At 39.2% G+C, this 26,250-nt stretch overlaps 1 protein-coding gene across 4 annotated transcripts; it reads right to left on the bottom strand.

Moving 5' to 3' along the window:
- Positions 1-68: 68 nt before the first annotated feature.
- RBP-DR1 (RNA-binding protein-defense related 1) lies at positions 69-25,609 on the bottom strand. 4 transcript variants are annotated; one of them, XR_016173052.1, is made up of 11 exons: positions 25,319-25,609; positions 25,032-25,114; positions 17,786-17,837; positions 17,382-17,507; positions 17,172-17,251; positions 9,689-9,871; positions 4,537-4,885; positions 4,302-4,445; positions 2,986-4,227; positions 2,040-2,143; positions 69-1,946 (listed from the first exon to the last, which is right to left on the bottom strand). XR_016173052.1 is itself a non-coding variant. In XM_089153387.1 (9 exons), the coding sequence occupies exons 1-9, from the start codon at positions 25,491-25,493 to the stop codon at positions 4,100-4,102; spliced, it is 1,320 nt and encodes a 439-aa protein (XP_089009513.1). In that variant the 5' UTR covers positions 25,494-25,609; the 3' UTR covers positions 69-4,099. The 4 variants fall into 4 exon arrangements, 1 of the variants encoding a protein (XP_089009513.1); XR_016173053.1 differs by having other exon boundaries at positions 69-2,143; positions 2,986-3,087; positions 3,398-4,227; XR_016173051.1 differs by having other exon boundaries at positions 69-2,143.
- Positions 25,610-26,250: the final 641 nt, after the last annotated feature.

Genomic DNA, 26,250 nt, shown 5'->3' with positions numbered 1-26,250 from the left:
ACATCCACAGTTAGAACAAATAAACTAGTATATATCCAATTCAGATAATGCTGTACACGTCAATGTTAAAAGGTGGTTCTCTGGAATCTTTGAGATGTCTTATGGAGATGGCCCAAGCTAGTGGTTAGGCAGGCTTTCTTTTCTCATGAGATTAGTGATGACCCAGTAGTTGGATACATGGCTAGGAGCCTAGGCTTAATAGTATCCATCTCATGTGGGTCACAAGGGGCTCCTTATATCTGTGATATTTACAAGGGCCAGCTTCACAGTATCTCATTTCAGATTGCCTATTTCTCTCCAGAAGGGAACTAAAATTCACTGGTTCTCATGGCACAAATTGTCTGTCCAAAGACCATAGATATCTTGGTTTTAAGAACCTAACGATGCACAACAGAGTTCTCATGTCTTTAGTTTAAGTCTAAGCTCCAATCTTCTTTGGCTCTATTTGTGATGTAGATTTATTTTGGAAGTGTAATTTTCTTGAGGCGTGGTTGAGGTCAACAAGTAAGTAATAGTCGACGATGAAAAAGTTCTAATACATGTAACCTTATATGGAAGATATAAGGCTTCATCAACATGTACGACAATGTAACCAAATTGTAAAGGAGATTTTTGTTATCACAACTGCACATTTTAATCAATAAAATCATTGACAACACGCCCCCGCCCCCTTAGTGTTCTTGACATGCATTGTTTTCTTGGTGCCATTGCAGTTGTTTTGGTATTGGCTCACCTCTGCTTCTCATAAATAAGTAATTATCAATTTTATATATGTAGATCATAGATCCCCTTGAGTAGCTAGTCATTTGGAGGAAATCCATCCAATCCATTTCATTGAGTTGCATGGCCATCAGACAAAAGAATTAGTCATCAGCTTCAGAGGTTCTGTACCAACAGTGCACCCATCGGCCGCACAACACATCGAAAAATAAAATTTGTGACACAATTTTTCATACAGACCAAATAGGAACTTGAAAATAGTTCAGTCTGGTTGAAACCAAGTGAAGGATAACAAATAAGTAAGCATGCAGATGTGAACAAAGTATAAAATGAAAATGCATGTTGGTCTACTGATTAACAGAGACGATGTTAAGAATTAATAATTACAATAACAAGATGGGAAATGTGAAGCGCATACAGAGCTTTGTACCTTTGGAAGGGCAAGTGACAGTAGCATCCAAGATTGGTCCGCTACAGTGGGAATAGCTCTTGAAGTGACAATGGTTCTTGCAATGACAAATTACAACAATACAACTAGCATCCAAGTTTGGTCCACAAATCCTACCCTGCGAGTAGCCCTTGAAGTGACCACGGTTCTAACATAACAACTTACAACAAAAGAATAGAGACAAATCCAGCATAACCCACTTGCCTGCTGGCAGATGTAACTAAACCTGGTCTCGTTTCCATCTTTCCCAGCTGCAACAGCTGCAACAGCAGCATCAGCTTTTGTTCTACCTACTTCTGCTTTGCTAATTGCAAACCCACCTGAATGATCATGCCAACCTTGAACAAATAATCATTAACAGTTCCCAATTCAGTTTCACCTTCCATACCACTGTGTGCAAGGAAACCAACTATGAAAGTGAAACTGCACTGAACATTCACAGAAGCAGTCCTCTTGGTTGCCCATGGATGACTCTAATATCTTTTTCCTTCACCAGTACAATTTGTAGCTCTTTTATTGGTAAAGATGCTTTTATTCCCTATTTAACATTCAAGAACGGTACATAAATAGAACATCAAGACCTGTAACTGCTTTTTATGTTCATGTTAAATCGCCTCAAACAATAAGCTTTTTTTAATAAATGCCACAAACCAAGTTCAACCATCAGGGTAATTCTTAAGTGTTAATTCCAATCTCACTTGAACCTCGGAGCAGCTTCATCCTTAGAATCCATGAAAGTACCAATGTAACCTTGGACCACAGGCCCCTATTTATGTTTCTGCATTGTTCATAGCACTCTCCATCAAAGATTAGAAGTAATCAGGAAAATAATGAAGCTAACCAGAATCAGTAAGAGAAAGAATTAAATTACCTCCGAGGATCAGGAGTCACTAAACACAGCTGCGTCAGCCATGCTATACTGTTTATCAATATAATCCCCCAATAAAACCTCAGACTACAAATAGTTTTTTACTCCTGAAATTTCAAAGTTTCAATTATTCCATGTCCAAAGCCTCAAGAGTGTTCAAGTATTGTAAAATACTAAATATGAATATTTTCCCATTAACTAGGATTTCAAACACAGAAAATTTAAAATTGCAAATCTGGTATAAGTGTACCATCACTCCCTGAGAGAATATATATGGTAAGAGTAGCTCCATTAAGTGAGGATTTTAGAAATTCTCTATAACAATAGAACTTTTCATACGAGAACCACATTGTCAGGACTATAAGCTTGGAAAAATAAGACAGACACTGATAAAATTTTAAATACAAGTGTGACTTGAAACGAGGGTCAAATTCCACTAGGCAGAGCATAGTTGACGGCAAACCTCAGGCCTTGAGGTATGTTGTCAAAACATGTATTATGTCACACCTTAGGCTGCATCAAGGAGGAAAGGAAAAAGGTCAGGGAAGGGGATTCACATTTGTGGGGGCAAAGTAAGGGGTAATCAGCATTCATGGGTGGAGTGGACTGTTCCTTTTTAACAGAAATAGAGAGAGAGAGAGAGAGAGAGAGGAATTAGTTGGTCCCTGGATTGGAACAGTACATATGTTAAGGTTGTTTTGCTTGAGGTGTCTCTTGGCAGCTTAGGATAGAGACCGGTTTTTTTTTTTTGCTTCCCCTGGGGGAGGCCGGAGGCAGTCTGGAAGAAGGGCTGTGTTTTCTTTTTCAAAAGATACATTTACATCATACAAATTTTCTTCTGAAGGTGGTATTCTCTGTTTGGTTTAAATTCCTAACGTTCTAGTTTCCTACACAAAATGTTGCCTGAACCAAAAAAGAGTGAACATATATATGTAAAGAACTTTGATACCTTGCCTCAAGCCTTCCACCTTTTATTCAAACCACCAATTTAAGTCCTTCGTCATGCATCAGAAGGGGGGGGGGGGGATAAAAGCAAGGCATCTCTTCCATCCTACAGCAAATAATTGAAAGAGAAAATCAGGACACAAGATACACTGATACAGTACTTAAAACTAAACCAATATGTAGTCAAACAAATTGCAGACTAAAGAGACAAAGTGGATGAACACTGAGACTAGATGGTGGACCAATGTTCGGCAGATCACTATTCTGGATTCAAGCAAAACCTGAATGGTCACGCTTTTTTCTGAGGCATGACGGAGCAACAAAAACAGGCAGGAAAGAAGATACTGAAAAATTGCAGGAGGGAGGGAAAATCAACAAAACGACAGTACATCAACATGGACAAAGGATGACTATACCTGAAAAATCACTGAACTCCGAAATGTGTCTTCAACAGAAACAATATGATGAATAAAGTACGTCACACAACTTTGGACTTGAAACACCATTTAAGGACATTGCTTGAACAGGAAGGACGTCTGTGTGTGGCTACTCAACATCTCCAACAATTTCACTGACACATCTTACAAACTTGGGTAACAAAGGCTCACACAATGCAAGATGGAAACACAAAAACAAGAAGGCACCATGATCTCACATAAAACACAGGAGAAAAACAAACTTACAAACTGCACGAGATAGCAAAAATAAGTTCCAAAAAGTTGTTCTTGTAGTTTAGAACTATTGATGGTCAGTAATCTGTGCAAATAAAATAGATTATTCAAAAGAGCAAAAGATCAATGTATATACATTTCACTACTCCCAGAATTCTAGCATCAAGATTGTACGTGCAACTAAAATCAATAAATTAATAAATAATGTCTAAATGAACTTCCATGGTACATAAATTACAACTTTTTTAGTGGCACAGAACCACCAATGACAACAAGATTCTCAGTTTCTAATTCTTCAATGCAACAAACAGTTCCCACCTTAAGCATGACAGGATGGATTAATGTATGTAACCGTTTCCAATCCACCTCACTGGCTGATTTACTCCCCAAAGTTTGTGATACAACATATGAAGTAAATCCTGCTCCCATCTCTAACTACCTTCCATTTCAGTAAGGCTTATTCGGTTTGTTGTCCCTTTTAAGCTGTACTTTCAACTTCTTACCACCCAATTGGTATCCATTCATTGTACTAATGGCAATTTGAGCTGCTACAGGTGAGTCATAACTGACAAATCCTGCATATAGACCTGATTTAAGGATACATAACTAAAAGGGTGTCTGATGCAGAGATGAAGAGAATGTACTTTACCAAAGCATTTGCTAACACCAGTTGCTTTGTCAAGAAAGACCTTTGCACTCAAGACCCTACCAAATGGTTGAAATGCATTTGCGAGCTCTTGATCGCCATACTCTTGAGGGATGTGATAAATAAATAAATTAGCGCCAGGAGGACCTACGTTCAAGAACAGATAAAGCATGTAAAACTGCAACAAGCATCATAATGCCCCCATCAAATGCTACAATTGAAGTTAGATTTCACCAACCTTCAACCTGAGCCCCAGGATTTGTACCGATGCTTGAAGAAGTTGCAGAGCTACTATTTGATATTGAAGATGGCATAGAACCAGGGGAATTACTCAGGGGTCTATGACTCATCATTCCACTAGGATAGGCCATAGGATACTGAAGGCCTGGCATTGCCGGATATGCAGAGCCTATATAACTAGCTGGGGGCATCGTAGAAAAACTTCTAGGAGCCATACCAGGGCCAAGATCAGGTGTGGTTCCACGCAATGCATTTCGTTGGTTTACAGGTGAAACCATGCTGTGGAAGCCAGGTTGACTCTGCATTGGGGGCATGGGGTACTGCATAAGACCATAAGATCCCGGTGCCTACAGTAAGAATTGATAAAATATCAATTCCGTCAGACTACAAAGACCAATATTGAGATCTGAAAAATAATGGCATGGAATAAATACTAAAAGATATCTCGCAAAGCCAGGAAATGGATAAAGGATTCTAAAGCTGATGGAGAACTGATACAAGATATTAAGAGAAGCAATCCACTTCAACAGAACTTGGACTCAAGAGTCTAAAACTTGCAGAAATTTTAAAACTAACAGATAATGCATCCAATGTTGAGTTAAACAGGCGTAACATAATCTGTTCAAGTTAAGAATTAAGTTACTGCGGAAATTGCAAACCAAACCCCCCCCCCCAACACTCCCGTGCTTTTCTTTTTTCGATAAGAAATAATCTACAAGGACAGTTGAATCATGACCTCTCAATCGAGAGACATTTGAGCAAGGACCTGCAGCAGCCTTCTCATTCTATTTGGAATTAAAATGTCTGGAAACTCTTCCCAGCAAATACTTTTTGGATAGTGAAAGACATAAAGGTACCAAATGGGGTGATGTTTAAGATGTTAGGTACATTATCATGACGGTTACTTGTTTCAATTGGTGATTTTTATGAGTCAAGACAAATATGAATAATTCATTGTTCCACGGTTTGATTGCCAGACTAAACCTTGAGCAATCTACAGCAGGTTAAGGAAATCCTAGCCTATAGGAGGATTATAGGAACTGAAACAGCAGACTACAACAGATGGCTCCAGGCTTCCAGCAATATAGTATTAGGAGAATTCCAGAAATAAAACTCATCCTGATTTAGAAACCACACAAACTTGGATGTGGATGATTATCCATTCAAGGGTAGGTTCCTCGGAGTAGATTAACTCTTCAAATTTGGTTCCAAATTTGATGATTTCCAAATTTGATGATTAGAAAATATAATATGAGTGCTTCTCAGAGTTAGGAAGTAAAATCAAAATAATGACTTCAAACGCAGAGCTTTATCCATCATGAAATCAGAGTGCAGTCGCCATCGGAGGAAGGCAGCAGGGGTAAAACTCTGTCAGAACTTGAGCACTACGGAGGGACTGATCAGAAGTTGCAACGGTTTGAAGTCTGCCGCAATAATATACAAAACAGTACACTCACAGCTTATGTTGTTGAGCTTACAGCCAGAAATTGATAGCAGTGCAGTAAGCACAGTCTTCTGATGATCATCAGTACCAACAAAGGGGTAAGCCTTTGGCTTCTCTCTGTTATAGGTTCTCGCAGGACAATGAAATTGATAGAAGAAAGACAAAGACGGATAGAGTCTCTCACTCTACCCTAGGCATGTCATCTACAAGGCCTCTCACCTCACATAGGGCTCTCTCTTAACACTGCCTCTTATAGCCATTGGAAGAAACCAACTCCTTTTCTGCAATTATCAAAATCTCAATGCTTGAGTGCAGCTCCATATGAGGACCTCCTTCCCTTCTGCCCACTCTCCATTCACACAGTTCTGAAAGCAGAGAAGGAAGGTGGGTGGCGGGTACCACGGTCCTCTGTCCCATGCATCTATCCAGAAGCAAGTGTAGTTCACCGGTTCCAACGAATGCTCCTATCTCTTGGCCAAGGTAGTCTGAGTTGCCGAGTTGACAGAGGAATTCATAATCAAATCAAATCGATTTCAAAAAAGAAGTTTCAAGCATTGTTGGATGGGGGGGGGTAATTCTTGTTCAATATATAGATCATCTCGAAGCTGAGGAGGCAATGATCAGAGAAAGTAGATCAGGCTTCCAGCTATGTGGATGGATGATAACTGGTTTAGCCAGCACCTGATAACTCAGCTGCCACTGGCAAAGTTCAAACAAGTTGCTTTCTCATGTCTCCTTGACCACTTGACAACAAGATTCAGAGGTGGAACTTGGAAGTCTAAGGTACTCTTATTTATAATAATGCAGTGCTGGATTACAAAATAAGTAGTTCCCATTGGAATAAATATCCCAAGAGATAGCACTCAGAAGAGAGATCTAGACACGAGTACAAAGAAACAAATATGGGAACCGTCCGAAAGCTATAGACTTAATGGTCTGTCAGACCAAATAACCAACATATGCTGCAAACCGTGGATGCTTTGCTAACCTAGTAAGTAAATTGAGAAGAATGGAAAGTTAGGATATATGATCACAGGTAAACCATCAATGTAACTAATATTTATCAGACAAAGGCCATAGTTTCAGACTGGGTTTCCACCAACCACTCAATCAGAGACTTATCAAGAAGCCTTGAGAAGTGGTAGTCGAAGTATGGTTGCATCATCTCTTATAGGCAACAAGAAAAAAGAGAGGTTGGGGGGGGGGGGGGGGAGGGAATTCACTGGAAGGATGAGCAAGGCAGATTGAATACAAAAGCTGCTTAGTTGGAAAGAGATTTGTTCCTTTAAAGGAGTCCTGAAAGAAATCATATCTTGCCATACAGAAAATGTTTTTCTATGGATGAGTAATCTATCATTACCAAAAATCCCAATGGGAAGAGGAGATTACACAAAGGGGAGAAGGGGGGGGGGGGAGGAAGGGGACAACCTTTAATTACTAGGCTAGAGAAGAACCTAAACCCCAGGTAACAACAATATTTGTGTTCCTTGGTGCATCCACAAAAATGGGATGGGGAAGCCACTATAGTCTAGAGGAGACACCAAAGCTGATGGCTTTCCAAAATCATGTCCAAGGGCCTAGAGTAGAAGGTCTATCTCCTAATGGTTCGTTCCCACCATTGGTGATGAACGGTACCTCCAAAGACCAACTTACCAAATACCAACCAGGTCAAAAATAGTAGAGTTAGGGAAAGTCCTTAGAAGCCACAACCAATCCCCAGCATACCCAAAAGAGCACCTACAGCGGGATCAAATGAAGGTCAAAGGTTTTCCCCGAAGGAAGCGGGAGAAGGAACAAGTGAAAAGGGAAATGGACAAAGTCTTCATGACTCTTAGCAAGTTCTTCTGATACGAATGAGAATAGAACCAGAATCAAACAGTACTTTTTACAGGTTTAGAAGATATGATAAGTGCACCTGTCACCACATTCTTTGCCACAACAGCTTCTGATTGAGTCAACTTGTACACCTTCCCAGGTACTCTCAAGCTTGAATGCCTGGATAATTAAAGTGTCGGGATGGCAGAAGCCTTATTTGTGCAGGACCTGCAGTACCCGGTTATTGCTGTTGTTATGGACAATTACTAGATATATGTCCAACCTCTTGCCAGATGTATCATCGTATTGTCATTGGAATTTGGAGAGTCGACGCAGCTGTTGATTGAGTTGACTTTGCCGGTCTAGCTACAACAGAAGCGTTAGGCTTTGGTGCCAATAGACCCAACCAAACCTTAACTTGGACTCAATAAAAATATGTAAAATTACAAAAACACCCCTATTATTGGACAAAATTCTCTAGGTGGCTGGTAGAGCTGCAGGGTACTGGTAACACCCCCCCCCCCCCCCCCAAAAAACCTCTTTGGGTGGACCTGGATAGGGTTCACATCACAGGCATTTTATAAAAGAGAAGTTGGAAAGTGGCATAATCCGTATGCCATTTGCAATGTTTGAAGATTAAGTAGCAGATGTCTTCACCAAAGGTTTACTTGGACAGATGTTTCATCCTATTTTGACCAAGTTGGGCATGTGAGATATCAATGCCCCAAGGCCCCCAACTTGAGGGGGAGTGTTGTGAGAGGGAAATATCCCTCTTCATCTAATGCTAGCTAGCACTAGATCAAAAGGTTTCCTAATTAGAGTAGGACTCCTCTTTAAAACTCATACTTTAATTATGTTTTTGTTTTCTTATCTTCCCTATTTTGTTTTCTATTCAGACTTGTTGTCTTCCTACTCTGAGTTGGTTTTTACCAGAGTCTGTAACCTATAAATTCCCTATTGGGACTATGAAAAAAGTAACTTTCTCAGAGCAATAATCTCTTAACCAACGACAGAACCTTTTTCTCCCAGATCCCTACCAAAACTAATGATTAAGTAGCTTGTAAATGGAGCCTTCATATTGAAATTGGATCTCCCATTGTACTCATTAATTGCCAAGTCATCATTTTTCTTACCTTATTCCTTTGATTCCAGCTGCAATTTTATATTCCCCCCACCCTTCCCCCTTTTCTTGTAGTGAGTCTTCAACAACTATCTGAGGGAAAAAACAATTAGGACCAACTATTTTAGCAATTTCAACAGCATGTTCAGATTTGGTAATTAATAGACAAATTAGCATGTAAATTGAGGATCAGGTAGGTCCTCAATGTTTTAGCTTTTTCATCAAAATGGCCTTCAATTTGGGAGTATATGTTGACCTGTTTAGTCAATACAGAGCTATATTTCAGCCTCAACCAGGTAAAGATCACAGCAGGAGCCAAAATCATCAACCACAGGAACAACTATAGTGTACATAATACACAGAATGGACATAAGATCAGCATGTAATACACAAGCTACAAATACAATAATCAGTGCTTACAATTCATGAGGCAGGGAAAAAGAATTAATACATACTACTTAAGGTCGTCAGCAAAATGGGTAAAATCACTTTTCATACTAGTCAGTAGTCACATATGTTGGGTAACAAGTCACAAAAAGCAAGAGCAGGTGGAAGGGAAGGGAGGGGAAGATTTGCTAAAAAACATGTAACTACATTGCAAGGATATCTGTAACATTGTGAATCCAAGTCATAAATTCACGCCATGAGATGGCAGAATAAGAAATGCCGTTGCATGAAGCCAAGAATCTATTGTAAACACAGAAAACAGAAACATACGACTTCATTGCATAACTTGGCATGTCATAACTGATCCTAGACAATGAAACAGACCTGATAACCAAAGCCATTATATGGAGGAATGTAACCCATAGGCAAGGCCCCAAATAAAGAAGGTTGCTGTGTAGAATCAACGCTTGCAGCATTAGCCGAGTGGGCCTGAGATTTTTGAGCCCTCCGAGCTTGCCTTTCTTTTTCCGTGTCTGCCCACTTGACAACTAAAGGGACACTTGAACCCTAGAACAGCAAAAGTTTTAACCATTATTGTCAAGCACATTATAAATTCACTCATCATACAAACAAAACCAGAAGGAAAGATAATGGAGAGCATGGACTGTGCTTTTTTTTTTGGAAGAACATAATAGAAGTATAAAAACAATTGAAATGGCCAAAGATATATACATAAAGGAAATGGTAAAGATGTTGTCATGCTCAAGTTATGAGTATTAATATGATCTCTTGCATTGTTCAACATTGGACTACGCAGCACTTGAATGGAAGTCCTCTTGTGAACTGTCTTAAAACAAAGGTGGTGTTCGCTGCACTGTCTTCACAGATTTTCTTATAAAAATTTAACAGATTATACTCTCTCACTCTCACAGACACACACAGGGTAAGTAAGATCTTACACTTGCAATAGATCCCATATCTTTTGGAAAATATAGACAACAAAAGAACTTGGTAGTCTTGGAATCTCAGCAATGGAATCCAAATTTGGAAGTAGAAACAGGTCTTATAATTGTGGAAATGATTCTGTGACCACATGGGCTGTGGGTTTGGAGAAGAGGTATTATGTTAGAAAGATCTTCCATGATTTCACCAAGGAATCTATTATATAATTCGCAGTTGGGTACAAGGCCTATATTGTAGGTAGATGTGAAAACATGAAGCTTTCAAGACTGATTACGCCACTACATCCTGCAGATCACACTGACCATGGTGGTTGATTGCTTTATAGAGTTAACCCCCCCCCCCCCCCCAAAAAAAAATTCTTTTAACTAGGGACCTTGGGAACAGTTAATTATTTATGAGGTTATAATCCAAAAGCCTATCTTTTCAAGCATGATTGACCTACCAGTAATGTCAATTTTGTCATCCTCATTCTTTTGCAAGTGTCCACTTCACACCTCAACCTCTTACAGTGGCAAAGACAAAAACTATGTCCATACTTAACTAGTTCAGAATTTAGTCGATTTGAAGGATTCAGAGAAGAATTTCAATCAACAGTATACTCCTTGACAACTATCGCCAAGGCACCCCACTTATGTGTCCAGGCTGATTTATAGGGGACTAGACAGTTGCCGCCTTATTGTAGGACACATTGGTTTAATTCGTATTGAACTAAAACATGCCATTTACTTATGCCAAATATCATATAAGAAATTATTTTGATATTTGATTCATAGAAAAGAAAATATCCCCTATTTGTATCGGATAAAAATAGTTTAATAATAAAGTTCCAAAAGATAAAAGGTGAACTCTCAAGTATGGCCTCTTTATGTTAGAAAAGAAGAGGACGGGGCATGTACACTTAAATTGCCATACTCGACTTGACACTGCCTTAGTACGAGTCTTACTGCCTAAATGCTTCAACTTCCCTAAAATGCCTTGGATCGCCTCAGAACCATGACAACTATGCTTGGCACTTCTTATTTAGTTGATATCCTTCCATTGTTAGCCCAAGAAGTACCAAAGAATAATATTGATTTCGTAAGGCATACTGCGTTCTAAATTCTTTACTTGCAAATTTGAAAAGCTTTAGATGGATAATGAATTTCACACTTCCAACATTTTCAACTTCAACTAGGATAATAGATTTTAGTACTTATGGGACTACATCTTCAAAACAACATGAACATCAAGGTTACTGGGAAGGTCTAATGGCTACTTGTAAATTCCAAGCTCTACTTCCTGGATGTTTAGCTAAAATGGTAAGAGTACTTAGAACATGAATATGTTTAAGGTGATGGAGGTTAAAATGCCCCAGTGATGTAAGCAGCTACCAAGACAACCTAGGGAAAGCCCCGAGGGCTTGCCAATGCCCTACGGCCCCACCAGCAACCCAGAGAATTTGGGCCAACATCAAGGGTATTTTGGTAAAATTTTCAAATTTCATGGTGTCCTAGGTCTAGGTCCCGTCAAGTCCATTTGTTGTCTGAACCTTAGAAATATTTTTATTTTACTTTTCTGAATAGTATTTTGCTATTTATTTAAGAGTCCTGGTTTAGGTAGGATTCTCAAAGATGTTGGGATCCCGCAATTTTTGTCCACTTTAATCTCCTTATTTTGCGGATTCCATATCTGCTCTTAGAATTTGCATTGGATCCTCAAGAGTTAGCCATAAAGTTTTTTGATGTCAAAGTAGATAAGTTTGTTGGATAAGCCAATTAGAGTTCTAGTTGGTTTTCCAACTTAAGAGTCGTTTTCTATTTCTTATTTGAAGGCTATAAATGAAGCCCTCCAGGCTCCAGGTATGTAAATTTCACATTGAATTGAATACAAATCAGAATCTTGAGGGTAATCAAGTCGTGGCTTTTCTTGGGAGGGCCAAGGCGGATTTAATGGCTCGTCTTCTTCAATTACAGCAAGGTTCTCCTATCCACAACAGCAATTCAGCATTCACAGCAGCCTCCCTCCATTAACAGAGTAAGTACAGCGCCTCTGCTCACCGGAAATTCCAGCAGTTCTCTCCCCTCTCTACCTCACCGGAAATTCCAGCAACCTTCCCCCCCCCTCCATCGCAGACCATCTGAGCCCTCTTCCCTAACCTGCGACACCACTAGAATCTCCCCCCTTCGACCCTAGTCCACCCCCTACCTTCCCCTTCTTTTAACATGCAGCAGTCAAGAAACACAAATGCAGAATTTCTAGAAAGAAAAGAAAAGAAAAGAAGAAAAGATAGAAGAGAAAAAAAGGCAAGAATTTCAAGAAAGCCAAGAAAAGAGAGAAAGAAGCTTAAGAACCATCCAAGAACCTTAAGATAGCCCCCTATTTTCAACCCATTCATCCCTAAAAGTTCCCAACCCCCTTCTTCCTAGCTGTCAGCCTTACCACACCTTTTACCCTGTCCCGTTCCATCTGAATTTGATTCCTTATCTGAATTACTATTTTCCAAATTAACCCAACCCATCTAAATTTTTGTTGAGCCCTAATATTCCCCAAGTCCTTCCCAAAACCCCAACCATCCCATCCCATCCCATCCCATCCCATCATGGGTATTGTTACAGCCCTAATTTTCCCAATTCCATTCCTACGCAATTCTAAAACTAATACTATGGGTTACAATAATTGAAGTAGGCTTCCCAAGGATTGGTTATTTGATTGCTGGTTCACAAGGAGAGGATTCTGGAGTAACCCAAATTAGGGATTTCTCTCCAATCTCAAAAACCCTATCATTTGGGCTACATCACCAAGACCCTTTTTATTCAACTGTTCATAAAATAGTCAGTTATGGCAATATTCCACACAGGAGTACAAGTGTTTTGCAGTTTCAAAATTTGAAGCTTTAGGTGGAATCTGATACACGCTGGTAACCTACTATGGCTTGAAGATAAGGGTGGAATACCATTTATTTCCTTTGATATGAGTAATAATGGTACTATCATTTCAAGGCATTCTTGGAAATAAAACTAACTGTAGAATGAAACGATTGTAGTAGAATGGCTTCATGATCCATGATCTCAAGCCCTTTATTTATAATAAAGTGGAAAGTAGACTATTACAAGGAATAGAAGTTTACATGAATGCAAACTCTAATTTAACTCCTATACAAACTCTTATTAGACTCCTAATAGAATCCAACACTCCCCCTCAAGTTGAGGCATGGATATCACTCATGTCCAACTTGACCAAAAAAGTATAAAACATCTGTCCAGGTAAACATCTGCAATTTGATCTTCAAACTTATAGATTACGTCTGCCTTATAGACTTCCATTTGATTTGTCCTCATCTTTACTGCAACTTTATGTCTCCAAGGAAGAACGCCCAAGTAAAAAAGTAGAATCTTCAAATGTTGAGAAGACTAAATTTCTGCACAAATCTGAGGGAAAATATATTTTTGGGTTAACAATAGCTAGGGTAAAACAGCCAAAGTGAAAGTTTTGATTTGTAGCAATGTTAGATCTTTAAAGGGAAAGTTTGCCAAGGGACAATCTCCAAAGGTAGGGGAAAATTTGTCAAGATAAGTGACAATCTCCAAAGGTAATAGAGATCAAGTTCTGCAAAGGTCAAACGACAAGTCTTTTGCAAGGTTAGATCTTCGTAGGGAAGACGTCAAGTTAAGGGGCAAATCTCCAGGGTTAATAGAGATCAAGTTCTGCACAGTCAAAAAGATAGCTCTATAGCAATGTTAGATCTCCAAAGTGGAAGATTGCGAAGGTAAGGGACAAACTTTCAAAGGTAACAAAGATCAAATTCTACATAAGGAAGTCTACATGAAAGGCTTTGAATTGTAGACATCTTCAATCTCCCCCTCACGTGTAGCGTTACACGTGGGAAGATACTAACAAAGGAAACTCCAATGGGGAAACTTGGAAAGGAAGAAATTGTAATGGTAAGATAAAAGTATCAGGAAAACAAATCTAGAGAAAATGACAAAATTTGAAAGGGGGTTGACCGAGCCTACGGTGAGATTAATGAAGGTCTGATATTACCGAATGGACCGGATTAGAAGATGTAGTCAAAGCAGAAGTAGATCCTCCAATCGGCTCGAGCAAATAAAGTCCATTTACCACGACCAATCTCCTTTCCCAGATCCTGAAGTAGCTAGGTAGGAGTTGGTAGGGGTAGTAGAGGAAGCAGTGGTCGAGGCTGTACCGGCAGTAGAAGACTGCATAATACGTCACAGAGTAGCGAACTCCTCCTGCGAAAAACCAACGTCTGCAAAGGGTGTGGTGGAAACTGTCTCAGAAAGATTAGTCTTTGGTTTTCCCTGACTTTGTGCTTGTTTTTGCTCAAAATCAGCAGGCTTCCCATGCAGTTTCCAACAATTTTCCTTGGTATGATATGGTTTGTGACGGTGCTCACACTTGACAATCTCCTTAGCCGGATCGGATTTAGTGCGAGCAATTTGTAAAGCTGATTTCTCCATAATAGGAGTATGAAGCATGACTAATCGGCGACTTTCCTCACACCGAACAAGAGCATAAGACTGTTCTAGTGTAGGAAAGGGAGAACGACTTAAGACTTGCACTCTGATCTGATCGTACTCCACGTTCAAACCTGCCAAGAAGTCATATACTCGAATCTTATCAATGTACTTCTTATATGTCGCCACATCATCTGGATTAGTGGGGTGATAATCCCAATAATGATCCAACTCTTGCCAAAGAGATCGCAACTCAGCATAATAGTGGGCCACAGTTAGTTCCTTTTGGGTAGTCTCATGAAGCTTCTTTCGTAGCTCATAAACATGTGCATCATTCCCCAAACCTGTCCATATGTTTCAGGTAGTAGCCTTCCGCATTTGGGTGCGTATCAAGTAATAGGCAACCAGGGCAATATTTGGATGCATGGAATTCAAAAGGAATGACATAATAAGAGAGTCGTTTGATATCCATTTATCCTGTAAAACACCTGCGGTAGTGGGTTTGATAGTAGTGCCCATAATGTATCCAACTAATCCTCTTCCAGCAATAGTCAGGTAAGCAGATCGAGACCAGATCAAGTAATTTGTGCCGTCAAATCTTACCGAAAGAGAATGAAAAGTGGAAAAATATTCGGATCCAGTGGGAGCAGTAGTATCATCAATAGTTGTCATGTTGACAAAATTATCTGCAGTTCTTCAGTCTTCACCCTTTCGAAGTAATAGAAACGTCGCAGAATGCAATAGCCTTTTTTTTTTTAACAGAATAGCAGATTATAAGAAACAAAATAACAATATGGTTTGGCCAAATATGCAATGGTCTGGTTTGGTCTAAATTCAGAGAGAACCAAAATATGGTCTAAAGTTGGAGAGAACCAAAATATGGTTTGACCAAGATTTATTGTTTACCTGGTTCAGTTTGATTCATTTTCTCTTCTTCTTGAAGTCCCAAAAACTGGAGAGACGAAGCAAGTAGCGGCCGATGGTGTTTCTTCTCTTTCTTCTCTTCTTCTTTCCTTTTCTTCCTGGTCTTCCCTAATCGAACCCACTGTAGTGCAGTGGGTACTGAAGAACAGAGAAAAAAAAGGAGATGGGTTGCGAGGGTTTGCGATGGGTGCAGTGGAACTGAAGAACAGAAAAAAACAGAACCGTGGGTTGTGAGGGTTTGCGATGGGTGCAAATGTAGCGGTGATGGTATGCCAGAAAAATACGATGGGTGAAAAAAAAATTCAGGGAATTTCGATGGCTTCTGGCTCGATAAGAGATGCAGCGGTGATGGTATAAGCAGGGTTCCTCTTCTCTTCTTCTTTCCCTCCTTTTTCTTGTTCTTGCAGTGGCAGATTTCCGTCCAAAAAGCGAAGAATCGATAGGTGCAGAAAATTTCTGAATTTGAATATCTGCGATAGTTGTAGAAAAAGAGAGGAATTTGAATGTCTGCGATAGTTGCAGAAAAATCCTGCGATGGTTGTAGAAAAAGTTCTGCAATTGTTGCAGAAGAAAGAGCTCTACGATGGTATTACACTTGCAGAAAATTCTTGCGATGGTTGCAGAAAATTCTGCAACTGCGATGGGTTTTACGGTAGCAGAAGAAAGAGAAAATCTGCAAAAATCTGCGATGGGTTTTGCAGAAGGAAAAAATTCTTCAATCGAACTTAGGCTCTGATGCCATGTAGAATGAAACGATTGTAGTAGAATGGCTTCATGATCCATGATCTCAAGCCCTTTATTTATAATAAAGTGGAAAGTAGACTATTACAAGGAATAGAAGTTTACATGAATGCAAACTCTAATTTAACTCCTATACAAACTCTTATTAGACTCCTAATAGAATCCAACACTAACCAAACACCATCATTCCCTAGCATTTTGGCATTCCCTAGCATTTTTACCAAACCAAACAATCAAAACTATGCTCAAACCTCCATTCTCAGTTGAAAACACCAGAAAGTTATTGTGGCAAAGAATGTCGACACCCTAGGCATTGAGTGACCAAAGTTCCTGATAATTAGGCTATAAAAAAATGTTCTTTTCTACCCCCCCCCCTCTTTGAGAGAGGGCGGTGGGGGTGGGGCAAATCAAATTAGCTTTTCAAGGTCAAGCACAAAATAATTAAAAGGATATAAAATGGCAATAAAACCACTTCAAGATCAACCAAGAAGAAATGATGGATTTTCATCCTATTCATTTCTGATAAGGAAATGTACCATCCATTTCCTTATGGATGAGTGACACATGTCCGTAAGTCACATCAAAGGGTTGAGATTATATTTAAAAGTAAAAAGTTTTTTATTTTAATTTAATCTAAACCCTATGGTGTGACCTACACATGTCACTCATCCATTGGTCCATTTCTTATCAGAAATGGACAGGAGAAATTTCCCAAAATGATGGGGGGGCAGATTGAGAACTCCTGAGATTTTTATGATTATCTGACAAGAGATATAGGCACAGACCTCCATTTTATACTTCCCATTGATGTCTTCCAGTGCTGCAAGAGCTTGCTCTTTCGTTTCATACTTCAAAAAAGCACACCCTGCCCCCACAGTAATATTGAATGTGACAACCAAAAGATTTCTATCAGTGATTTGCAGACCATCAATCGACAAATAGGAGTAAGCACTCTAGTTTTACAAGTTAAAACAATAACAGAAGAGGAAATGTACCTTTGCTTGTTTGCTGAGAACCACGCAGAATCTGTAGATCTTTTATTGTTCCATATTTACTAAATAGAGTAGAAACTTCGGCATCAGAGACGTTCTTTGGGAGCATACCAACAAAAAGCTTGTGTTCTGGGGATAAACATATTTATAAAGACAATTTATAGATATTTAACAAAGTACACATCTATCTTCCACACACATACAAAAGGGGGTCAGCAGTGAACTAAAATTACAGCATGGAGCAAAAAACAGAAATCTGCATCACCACTTTACATAGGGTGAATCTGGTGCCGAAGGCTTCCACACAAGCAGAGTCCCGGGGGGTAATTTTCCTACGCAACCTTACCACAGCATCACCAATTTACATAAAATTATCAAAATGAATGGTACAGTAAGGAAATTTATACCTAGCCTTTCCAACTCGCCATCTGCATACTTCACTTGTAATGGACTTGATGCCTGAATCAAACAGAAAAGGACAAGGCTTTCTAATCAGACAGCTTCAACTAGATATTGGCATGGTGTGCATTACACATAAACAAAATGTAAGTGAAAGAGGATTTACAGTTCAGAGGATCAGGATTTTGTTTGCTAGATGACATAAAAGATTCTCTTTCCAGTTTTCAACTCAAGTATTATGAGAATCATAAAAATAAAATTTGCTGCAACAAAACCAACCAAGAAAAATATATGACACATATTTTATAGATAAATCAGCTAGTACTTTTTTTTTTTTTTTTTTTTTTTCCAGCCACTAGAGCTGAAGCGCATTCTTCTTTAAATTCTATCAGGTAAGCAGGGAAATAAGTTTTATCAGCTAATAGAGAAGCTCATGTAAACCATTTCCAGGGGCAGTACAGGGCCTAGGTTGCTTCCCTAAACCCTACGGCCACTAATCCCACCAGGGGTATTTTGGTTATTTTTGCAAAATTTTTGTTGAGTCCAAGTTAGTGTGTCATTGGGTCCATCTTGTTAGTGGGACACTAGATCTACTTTTATTTTTGAAATTGAGTCCTTGTTTTGTAAAGTTATTGAGGAGTCCTCACTATGGTTGGATCCCTAGTTTGTGAAGGAGTCCATTAGGGCTGTCTCCCTTGCAGGTAACCAACATCTACTCTCAGAATTCAAATTGGAACTAGAGTAAGTTATAAAGGCTCCTTGTGTGAGTTGAAGTATTAGGAGTTCTATGTTAAATTGAATAAATAAAATTGATTGAGTGTTGAAGGCAAGAGAAGTTGTGGTTTCCTTAGGGAAGCCTGCAGCAGCTTCAATAGATCAAATTCTGCAGTTTTTTCAGCAACCTTTTTCAATTAATTCTGCAATTCAAGTCCCTTTCACCGAGTAAGTGACACCCAGCTGGCTAGCCCCTTTCCCCTACCCCATAACCCCATTACCCTCCTTAATCTTTGTGCAACACATGCCTCCACCCCTCCTTTCTCCCCTATGGCAGTAGCAGCCCTCCCATCTAAAACCTTAGATTCCCAATCCCATTCATTCCCTCCTTTCCCCTATAGGATTGCACCTCTCCCTCAACCTAACTTATATGAACCCAATTTTAGGCTTAAGGTTTCTTGCAAGATGCTCTAAAATTAAGGGTTTGCCCAGAACCTTCCAACAAATAATTTAAAGGTATAATAGGATGCCTATGGGTATCTAAGAAAGTTGTTGGAATATCTTCGAAGTCATATGGATTGGTAAGGAAAAGATGTGGGATCATAAGGATCAATCTAAATTATATGGGAAACCTCAAAACCTGGATGGGATGGTCTGTTTAATAATAGGGAACCAATATTGGGTGTAACAAAATAATATGGGATGCTTTTGGATGTCTAATATTGTTCATAGGGTTGGTAGAAAAGAAGGATAATTAATCTTGGATCAATATGGGTTGGATCTTGGAAAGGGGAAAAGGTCTTGGGCAATCTTAAACTCTCTCTCTCTTGTTCTTTTCTTTTCTTTTCTTCTTTCTTTCTTTCTTTTCTTTCTTACTTTTTTCTTTTTCTCTTCTTGTTTCAGATATGCTGCAAGCCAAAATTGGGGGGTGTTGTGATGAAAGAAAGAAGGGGCATAAGGGGAGGTGAGTGGGGGAGTGACCAAGAAGAATCGCAGGGGACTGGGGCTGGGCTGGGCTAGGGACAAGGGCTGCCGGGCCCGGGGGGATGGAGCATGGTTGTCAAAGCATCCGCCTAGGCAGCAAGGCGATTTTTCAACTGCCATGTTTTGAACCGCTTAATTGACGCCCAAACTGCAAAACCTACAAAAGAACTCCAAGGCCCAAAGTGACATAAGACCCGTGTTCGTCAGCAACAGAATGTGAAGCATGAGCCATACTTAACATCAAGAATCAATGAATCAGTAAATGCCTAAGCGGACACTTTGACAACCATGGTTTGATGAGATGAGCTTATGTTGTGTTCTTTTTTTGAATAATATTTCATAATGGTGATTCTTGAATGCTTGTTTTTTTTGGATGAATGTGACTATTGAATATTTGTTTAGCTTATTATAGAAAGTAGTTGTATTGAAAAATTTTGACCCAACCGCTTAGGTCTTCCCTAGGCACCGCTTTTCGCCTAATCACCTAGGCGGAGCCCCAATCACTTTGGTCGCCTTGCCGCCTTGACAACCATGGGCTGGGGGGCCTGCTGCTAGGGTGCAACAGCAGGGGGTTTAGGGTTGAACAGGCAAGGGAGGGACTAGGTAAGGGTGCGACGGGTGCAGGAGGGGAAGGAAGGGGATGGGAGTCTGCCATACTTACTTGTAGGTTGCCGTAGTTCTCGAAGAAGAGTGCTTGAATGCAAGATTGGAAGATGAATGCTAGACTTTAAGCATGGTGCTGATCTTTGAAGTAGAACTTAGTTAAAATCCGACATGGCCCCCCCTCAAATAGGAACCACGGTCCTCAACTCAATAATTCTTTATTCAAATAATCAGATTTCACTCTACTACTAAAAGACCCTGCTCTAAGAGAAATTCGTTACATTAATCACAAACTCCATGAATAATAAAAGATCTAATGGAATCTCGTTAAAAATAGATTCCCCTATGACTTAAACTCTAAAGGAACCCTTCTTGTAAATAAAAACTATTTGGAATCTTATCATTGAAGAAGAATCCCAAGACTCAAGAACTCTTAGCTGAGTGAAACTCTTACAACAACAACAACAACAACAACAACAACAAAATCTAAAAAATAAACCAACAATAAAATTAAGGCTGAAGTGCCCAAAATACACCTCGTACAGGCTTCAGCCAGCCATAGGTGCACCCTTGGGAGCGGCCATGGGGCCCATTCCAAGGTTTCGGCCAACTGGAGAATTTTGATTCACTTCACTCACTCCTACTTTTAGTTTCATCATTAAAACTTACTCCATTAGGTCATCAATTTTCTGCAATTCATCTTCTTCCTCTAGAACCCTAAACCCTAGATTCACTTAAACTCACATATCTCCCTAACATCTCAATCAACCATAAGCCCTTTTAGGAATACCTCCTCCTACACCTTCTCTAACTCCCCTCCAAACCCTAACTCTAGCTGACACCTCAAGAGTCCTAATCCAACTAAGTGACCTATTCTCTAAACCCTAACCTTTTGGGATTAATTCTGAGATTACAATACAATAAAAGAACAGAATTAATTCTAGCCTAACCAAACACCAGAACCCTCTTTAATTAGCCCTAGAATCCTTGATGTAAACCCAGGTTTAGGGCTAATCTTCTAGGATCTTCTAGAATTAAACCAGCACTCAACTAGGGTTTATGGAGGCTTTGGCTGAGGGATTCAGGGTTATGAAGCTGCTGGGATTGTGATTTCAGGCCTAAAACTTAATAGGAATCCAAATTCAGATTTGGAAATTCTAGTCCTTGGCCATCTAGGGCTCAATTAGGGTTAGGGTTTTGGGAATGGGTTTTGGCTGAAAAGGGGGAAAAGGGATAAGGTTGCTGGTTCTAATGGTTAGAAGTTTCTATAGGTGTTCTTCAACCAGAACCATATCTGATGATTAAGACTTAAGAAATTTCAGATTGAATTTTTGGAAAATTCTGCAAGTTCAAGGAAGAAGGTGAATTGCAGGTTTTTGTTAAACTTCAGAAACAAGGCTGAATCGGGGGAAATAAGAATAGGACTAGGCTCGAGGCCTAAAGGCGACCGAAAGGAAGGAAAAAAGGGTCAATTGAGGCTGGGAATATGATTTTCCTAATAGGGCTAGGAGTGCAAACGTGGGGAAGAAGAGGATGGGAGATGGCTTCTAGGGCATAGGGAAGGGCTAGAATTTTCAGACAACTAAAGGGGAAGGGTGAGAGGGTATTTGAGATGGGGTTAGGGCTGCTCCTAAGGTCTGAAACTAAAGGGAGGGGTTGGGAAAGGCTGCGGACTGAAGAAGGAAGTGTAAGGGCTAGGGGTGGGGGCTTAGTACTTACTTGGTAGATGATGAACTGCAGGAACTTCAGTTGAATGCTAAAAAAATGAGTGAATGTCTTGAAAGTTGAAGAAACAAAACACCAAGCCAGCCAGGCAGCCACAGGTTCTCCTCCAACGGTCCTCACGACTTCTCATGTCAATATTCAAACTCTATTTCATTCAATCAATCAAATCTAAAAATAACTTACACTAGAAAGGCTATTTATAGCCTGAAACAAAGGACTTGGACTCAAATAAGAAAACTGGTTGCTAAGCAACCCACTTACTAGACTTGTACCTAAAAATTAGAACTCTTTATTAGGAGATAACTCTTTTCTGATTTACAACTCAAAGACACTTAATAAAAAGAAATAATACTCACTCAATCACTAAGACTCCAATTTAGAAAATAAAACCAAAATTAAAAATCAGAATTAATGCTGAACTAACCCTACTAAATAGACTCAATTATAGGGGAGAAAATGACCATTTTGCCCCTTGGTCAAATTCGGCCCCCTTTTGTTTGGGCCCTATTGCGGATGGGCTTGGGGCCCTTCTAAGCTCTTTTGGGGCTGCCTGGAAGCTGGATACATCAATCCTCCAAACCCTAATTTACCAAACCCTAGATTTAGTTACAGATCTAAACTGCAATTTCAGCAAGGATTATTGATTGAAAACCTAAAACCCTAGACCCCTAGACCCCTAAGCCTGGCCGAAACTATCCTAACCCTAGCCTAACCCTTACAAACCCTATATATATCCGAAGCCCAACCACCGAGGGTATTTTCAGCCCTAGAAGACTGCTGATTCTCAAGAAAGAGGATCCTAGAGTGAGTTCCATTCTAGGGCAACATTCAAACAATTAATCCCTAGATCCTAGTTCACATCAGAAGCAACTTTTGAAGTAAAAACACTCACCAAAGGAAGAGCCAAAGATCTAGTAAATTGATGCAAGCAAAAAAGTCACAACAACACAAAACACATTTCCTCTAGTCTATAAAATGAAAGTAGTGTTAGCAAAGCTACACAAGGACAAAATGAAAATGGAGAAAACACACACGCATAAAACAAGATCTAATGTGGTCCACCTGTAGGCTACATCCCAGCCAAGCTTTGTGATGATTTCACTATGAAGAGAGAAGGAGAAGCATGTTACAGCCCAAAAATGTTTTCCACCCTGCTCTCAACAACAACACAACAAGCTTTGTCCCAACTAAATGAGGTCAGCTACACAGATTCTAGCCTTCCAATCAGCTCTATTTGAGGTCATACTAGTACAAGGCCTAAGTTATGCTTATCCTTTCTCACCACTTCCCTTAAGGTTATCTTAGGTCTATCCCTAGTTCTTTTAATTCCTTCAATTTGAATTAAATCGCTTCTCCCTATAGAGGCATTTACAAGCTTCAATTAAACGTGGTCATGCCATCTCAAACGACTTTCTCGTAGCTTATCATTTATCGGATCTACTCCCAAACTAGCTCTAATATGATCATTCCTAGTTTTGCCACTCATCTATCTTAACATCCTCATTTTTGCTACACGGAGTTTATCTATATGATGCTTCTTAATAAGCTAACACTCCACACCATACATCATAGCTAGCCATTCGACAATCCTATAAAATTTTCCTTTTGAGTTTTAAAGAATACATCGCCCCCAGGCGCTCCTCCACTTCATCCATCCTATTTTAATTCTTTAGACAACATTATCCTCTATATCACCTTTTTCATTTATAATTGAGCCCAAGAAACCTAAAGTGATTGCTTTGTGGAATCCCACCACACTCTTGAATAGATGATAATTATTTATAAGTTATAAACACAACACAATGAAAACCTTAAAAGACCAAAAGACCCCTGCCCCAAAAGTACCCAAAAGCACCTCCTAACAGCTTGAGGCCCACGACCAATCATCTGAAGCTCTTGGAATCTGAACATGATCCACCGGTAAGAGGTGGTGTTTGCCATTTTTCGGTGATGCAGGCATTTAGACATTGAAAGAGGCCCCGTAATATTCTGGCTTGGCAAAATCGGTCTTCAGCAACAAGGGGCAATGTAATATAAAATCATAAAAGAAGTGCATTGGCTTATGCTATCTTCATATTTTAAAGTTTCAATAATGCAGCATTGACCTATTTGGACTTATGTGACTGCTGACCACAACATGATGCCATCGGATATCAAATGCTACTTCGCTTCGATGATAGATGACCTATTTTGAATGAATGTATAAAAATAAAACATATCTTTGAAATTTCTCCAAACAACGATTTTTCAGCAGAAAAAATGGTAATCTTTTTGTAACTGCATTTAATTCCATTTAGGTGTCTGTTGGAAACAAAATATTTTCCAAAAGTTCACAAAATCTTGAAATATTAGGACTATAATATGTTGTTACTGTATATACAACAACTCAGGCTCAACCCAACTAAATGGGGTCGGCTACATGGATCCCAACAAATAAAAAATAATAAAGATAGTAGAAAAGAAAAAGGGACACAACAAAACAACAAATCAGTCTTATAGAAAACTAATTAGGTTTGTCTACGTGGATCCTTTCCTCCAATCAGCTTTGTTCACTGTTGCACTTGAAACAAGACCTAAAGTATTCATCTCTTCCCTCCAATCAGCTAACACAATCCCAGCATGTTTAGGCATCCCAGTGCATCTTCCTTCCACTACAGCAGGATGTGGAAGGGTCAAATCTATCAATCTTATCTACTGCAAAGCAAGAGAGGCAATTTCTAGATTTTGAACCCCCAATTAATAGGTTTCAATAGGTTACATAACCATTGCACCAAGACTTATCAACACACTTAAATATCAATGTGGATTAGTGTATCAAAATATTACCAGGCTCAAACAGTTAAATAGCAACTCAGCCGAATTGATACTGGAATTGTAACTGCATTACACAACATCAACATAAATAGGCTTGTTGATGGTGCCAATGACTCAAGGCATCATCATTAAGGCTGAGTTTTGAATTTATTGCTTCTCATAGTTCAGACATTTTAGCAACAGGATCTACAGGAACATAAAGCCAACGTACAACAGGACAGTTGTTAAACCCTAAGTTCAACTCAGAGGAACCTCAAATCAGAATATTAGCTCACATGAGCACACAAACAGACCAGTGCATCCAAAAGGAATCAAAGTTTCAGGCTTACTAAAATTCAGCAAACGAAAAACATGAAGGTTTTCACTATAATTACTGAGACCAGAGTGCTCAAGGAAAATCAAACTTCAACTTACCCCTGGAAGCGTTCGCTTGTTATGACACGCACTAACTGCCTTATCTGCTTCTTGCCTAGATGGACAGATCAAGAAGCAACAACCTGTAAAAACAAGCAAAACTTACTTAAAGGCCATTCTAGGGTTCAAAGAATCTCCAGTACCATAAAAAACCACACCTACAGGCTAAACAAATCTCTCAGATCACGCATTCCCGATCCGTCGAAAGACATGAAAAATATTAAGAAAAATGCAGTGAAAATTTTGAGACTATTGGTTTACAAGGGGAAAAACTTGTTTTTTCAAACCTCGGGAAGCTCGAGTAGTCTTGTCTTTGATGATGTTGACCTCGTCCACAAGAGCAACTTCTTTGAACATTGCAAGAAGTTGAGATTCGGTCATGTGCTTAGGCACCTGACCGACGAAGAGCTTCACACTCTCTCCATCTCCATTTGACTCTGAAGTTCTCTGCCCTTCTGCCATTAATGCCCAGACCGTTCAGCTTCCAGTACTCTCTGCAACTCGTTCCGATCGATCTTTTACAGTAGTCTTCGCTCGTTCGAAAATTTTTGTCTTTGGAAATGAAATCTTTTCGAAGGGCAAACTTGGATCTTTATGATTTTAATTACAATTCTAAAATTTTCTAGATGCCCCTCCAGTTGGCGATAAATACTAAAATAACCTCGTAGTTGCTGGATAAGACACGCGAAATTTGCTGACAAAGCTGAATCTGGAGGTTATCCCCAGCTATTAAATTCGCATATAAGTTAAAATGACCTAAATGCCCTTTTCACATTTAATCTGAATTTGTTGCTTGTTTGTGTGGCATTTGATTTGCTGGAACCTTGGAAGGATTTCTAGAAAGCGACTTAAAAGTTGAAAATTTGAAATAAAAATAATTAAAAAGACTACAAGAGACTCTCGTGGATTACACCGGGTTAAGTTTGGGGTTCAGCTCATAAATATTAACCTGATTGTATTAAATGAATCTATTTCTAGTTTTTTCATAAATAAATAAATAAATAAGTCTATTTCTAGTTTTGGAATAGAAAAGAGAAATTTTTCATTCAAAAATTAAGAATAAAATTAAAAAAATTAAAAAAAAAAGAGAGAGAAATGACTTTGCATGTAGATTGATTCAGGCACTTATGTATAGAAAAAAATTTCAATTTACCTGGTTTGATTGTTGACTCATGTCTTATCCAAACACAAAATCTACCTTTTAAAGAAATTTCAAAAA

The sequence above is a fragment of the Hakea prostrata genome, chromosome 4 (genome assembly GCF_041222555.1).
Source record: "Hakea prostrata isolate BN-2017 chromosome 4, UWA_Hpros_2, whole genome shotgun sequence".
In the NCBI taxonomy this organism is placed as follows: domain Eukaryota; kingdom Viridiplantae; phylum Streptophyta; class Magnoliopsida; order Proteales; family Proteaceae; genus Hakea; species Hakea prostrata.
The sequence above is the reverse complement of the archived record's forward strand: the minus strand, read 5'-3'. Positions and strand labels throughout refer to the sequence as shown.

What these genes read in the sequence shown, in the direction of transcription:
- RBP-DR1 (XM_089153387.1), bottom strand. Translation starts at nt 25,493, where the DNA reads ATGGCAGAAGGGCAGAGAACTTCAGAGTCAAATGGAGATGGAGAGAGT. An exon ending in ATGGGAAGTATAAAATGGAG is followed by an intron (nt 9,872 to 17,171) that starts GTCTGTGCCTAT and finishes TTGCTGTTCTAG; the next exon opens with GGTTCAAGTGTCCCTTTAGT. An exon ending in TGGTGTTAGCAAATGCTTTG is followed by an intron (nt 4,228 to 4,301) that starts GTAAAGTACATT and finishes GTCTATATGCAG; the next exon opens with GATTTGTCAGTTATGACTCA.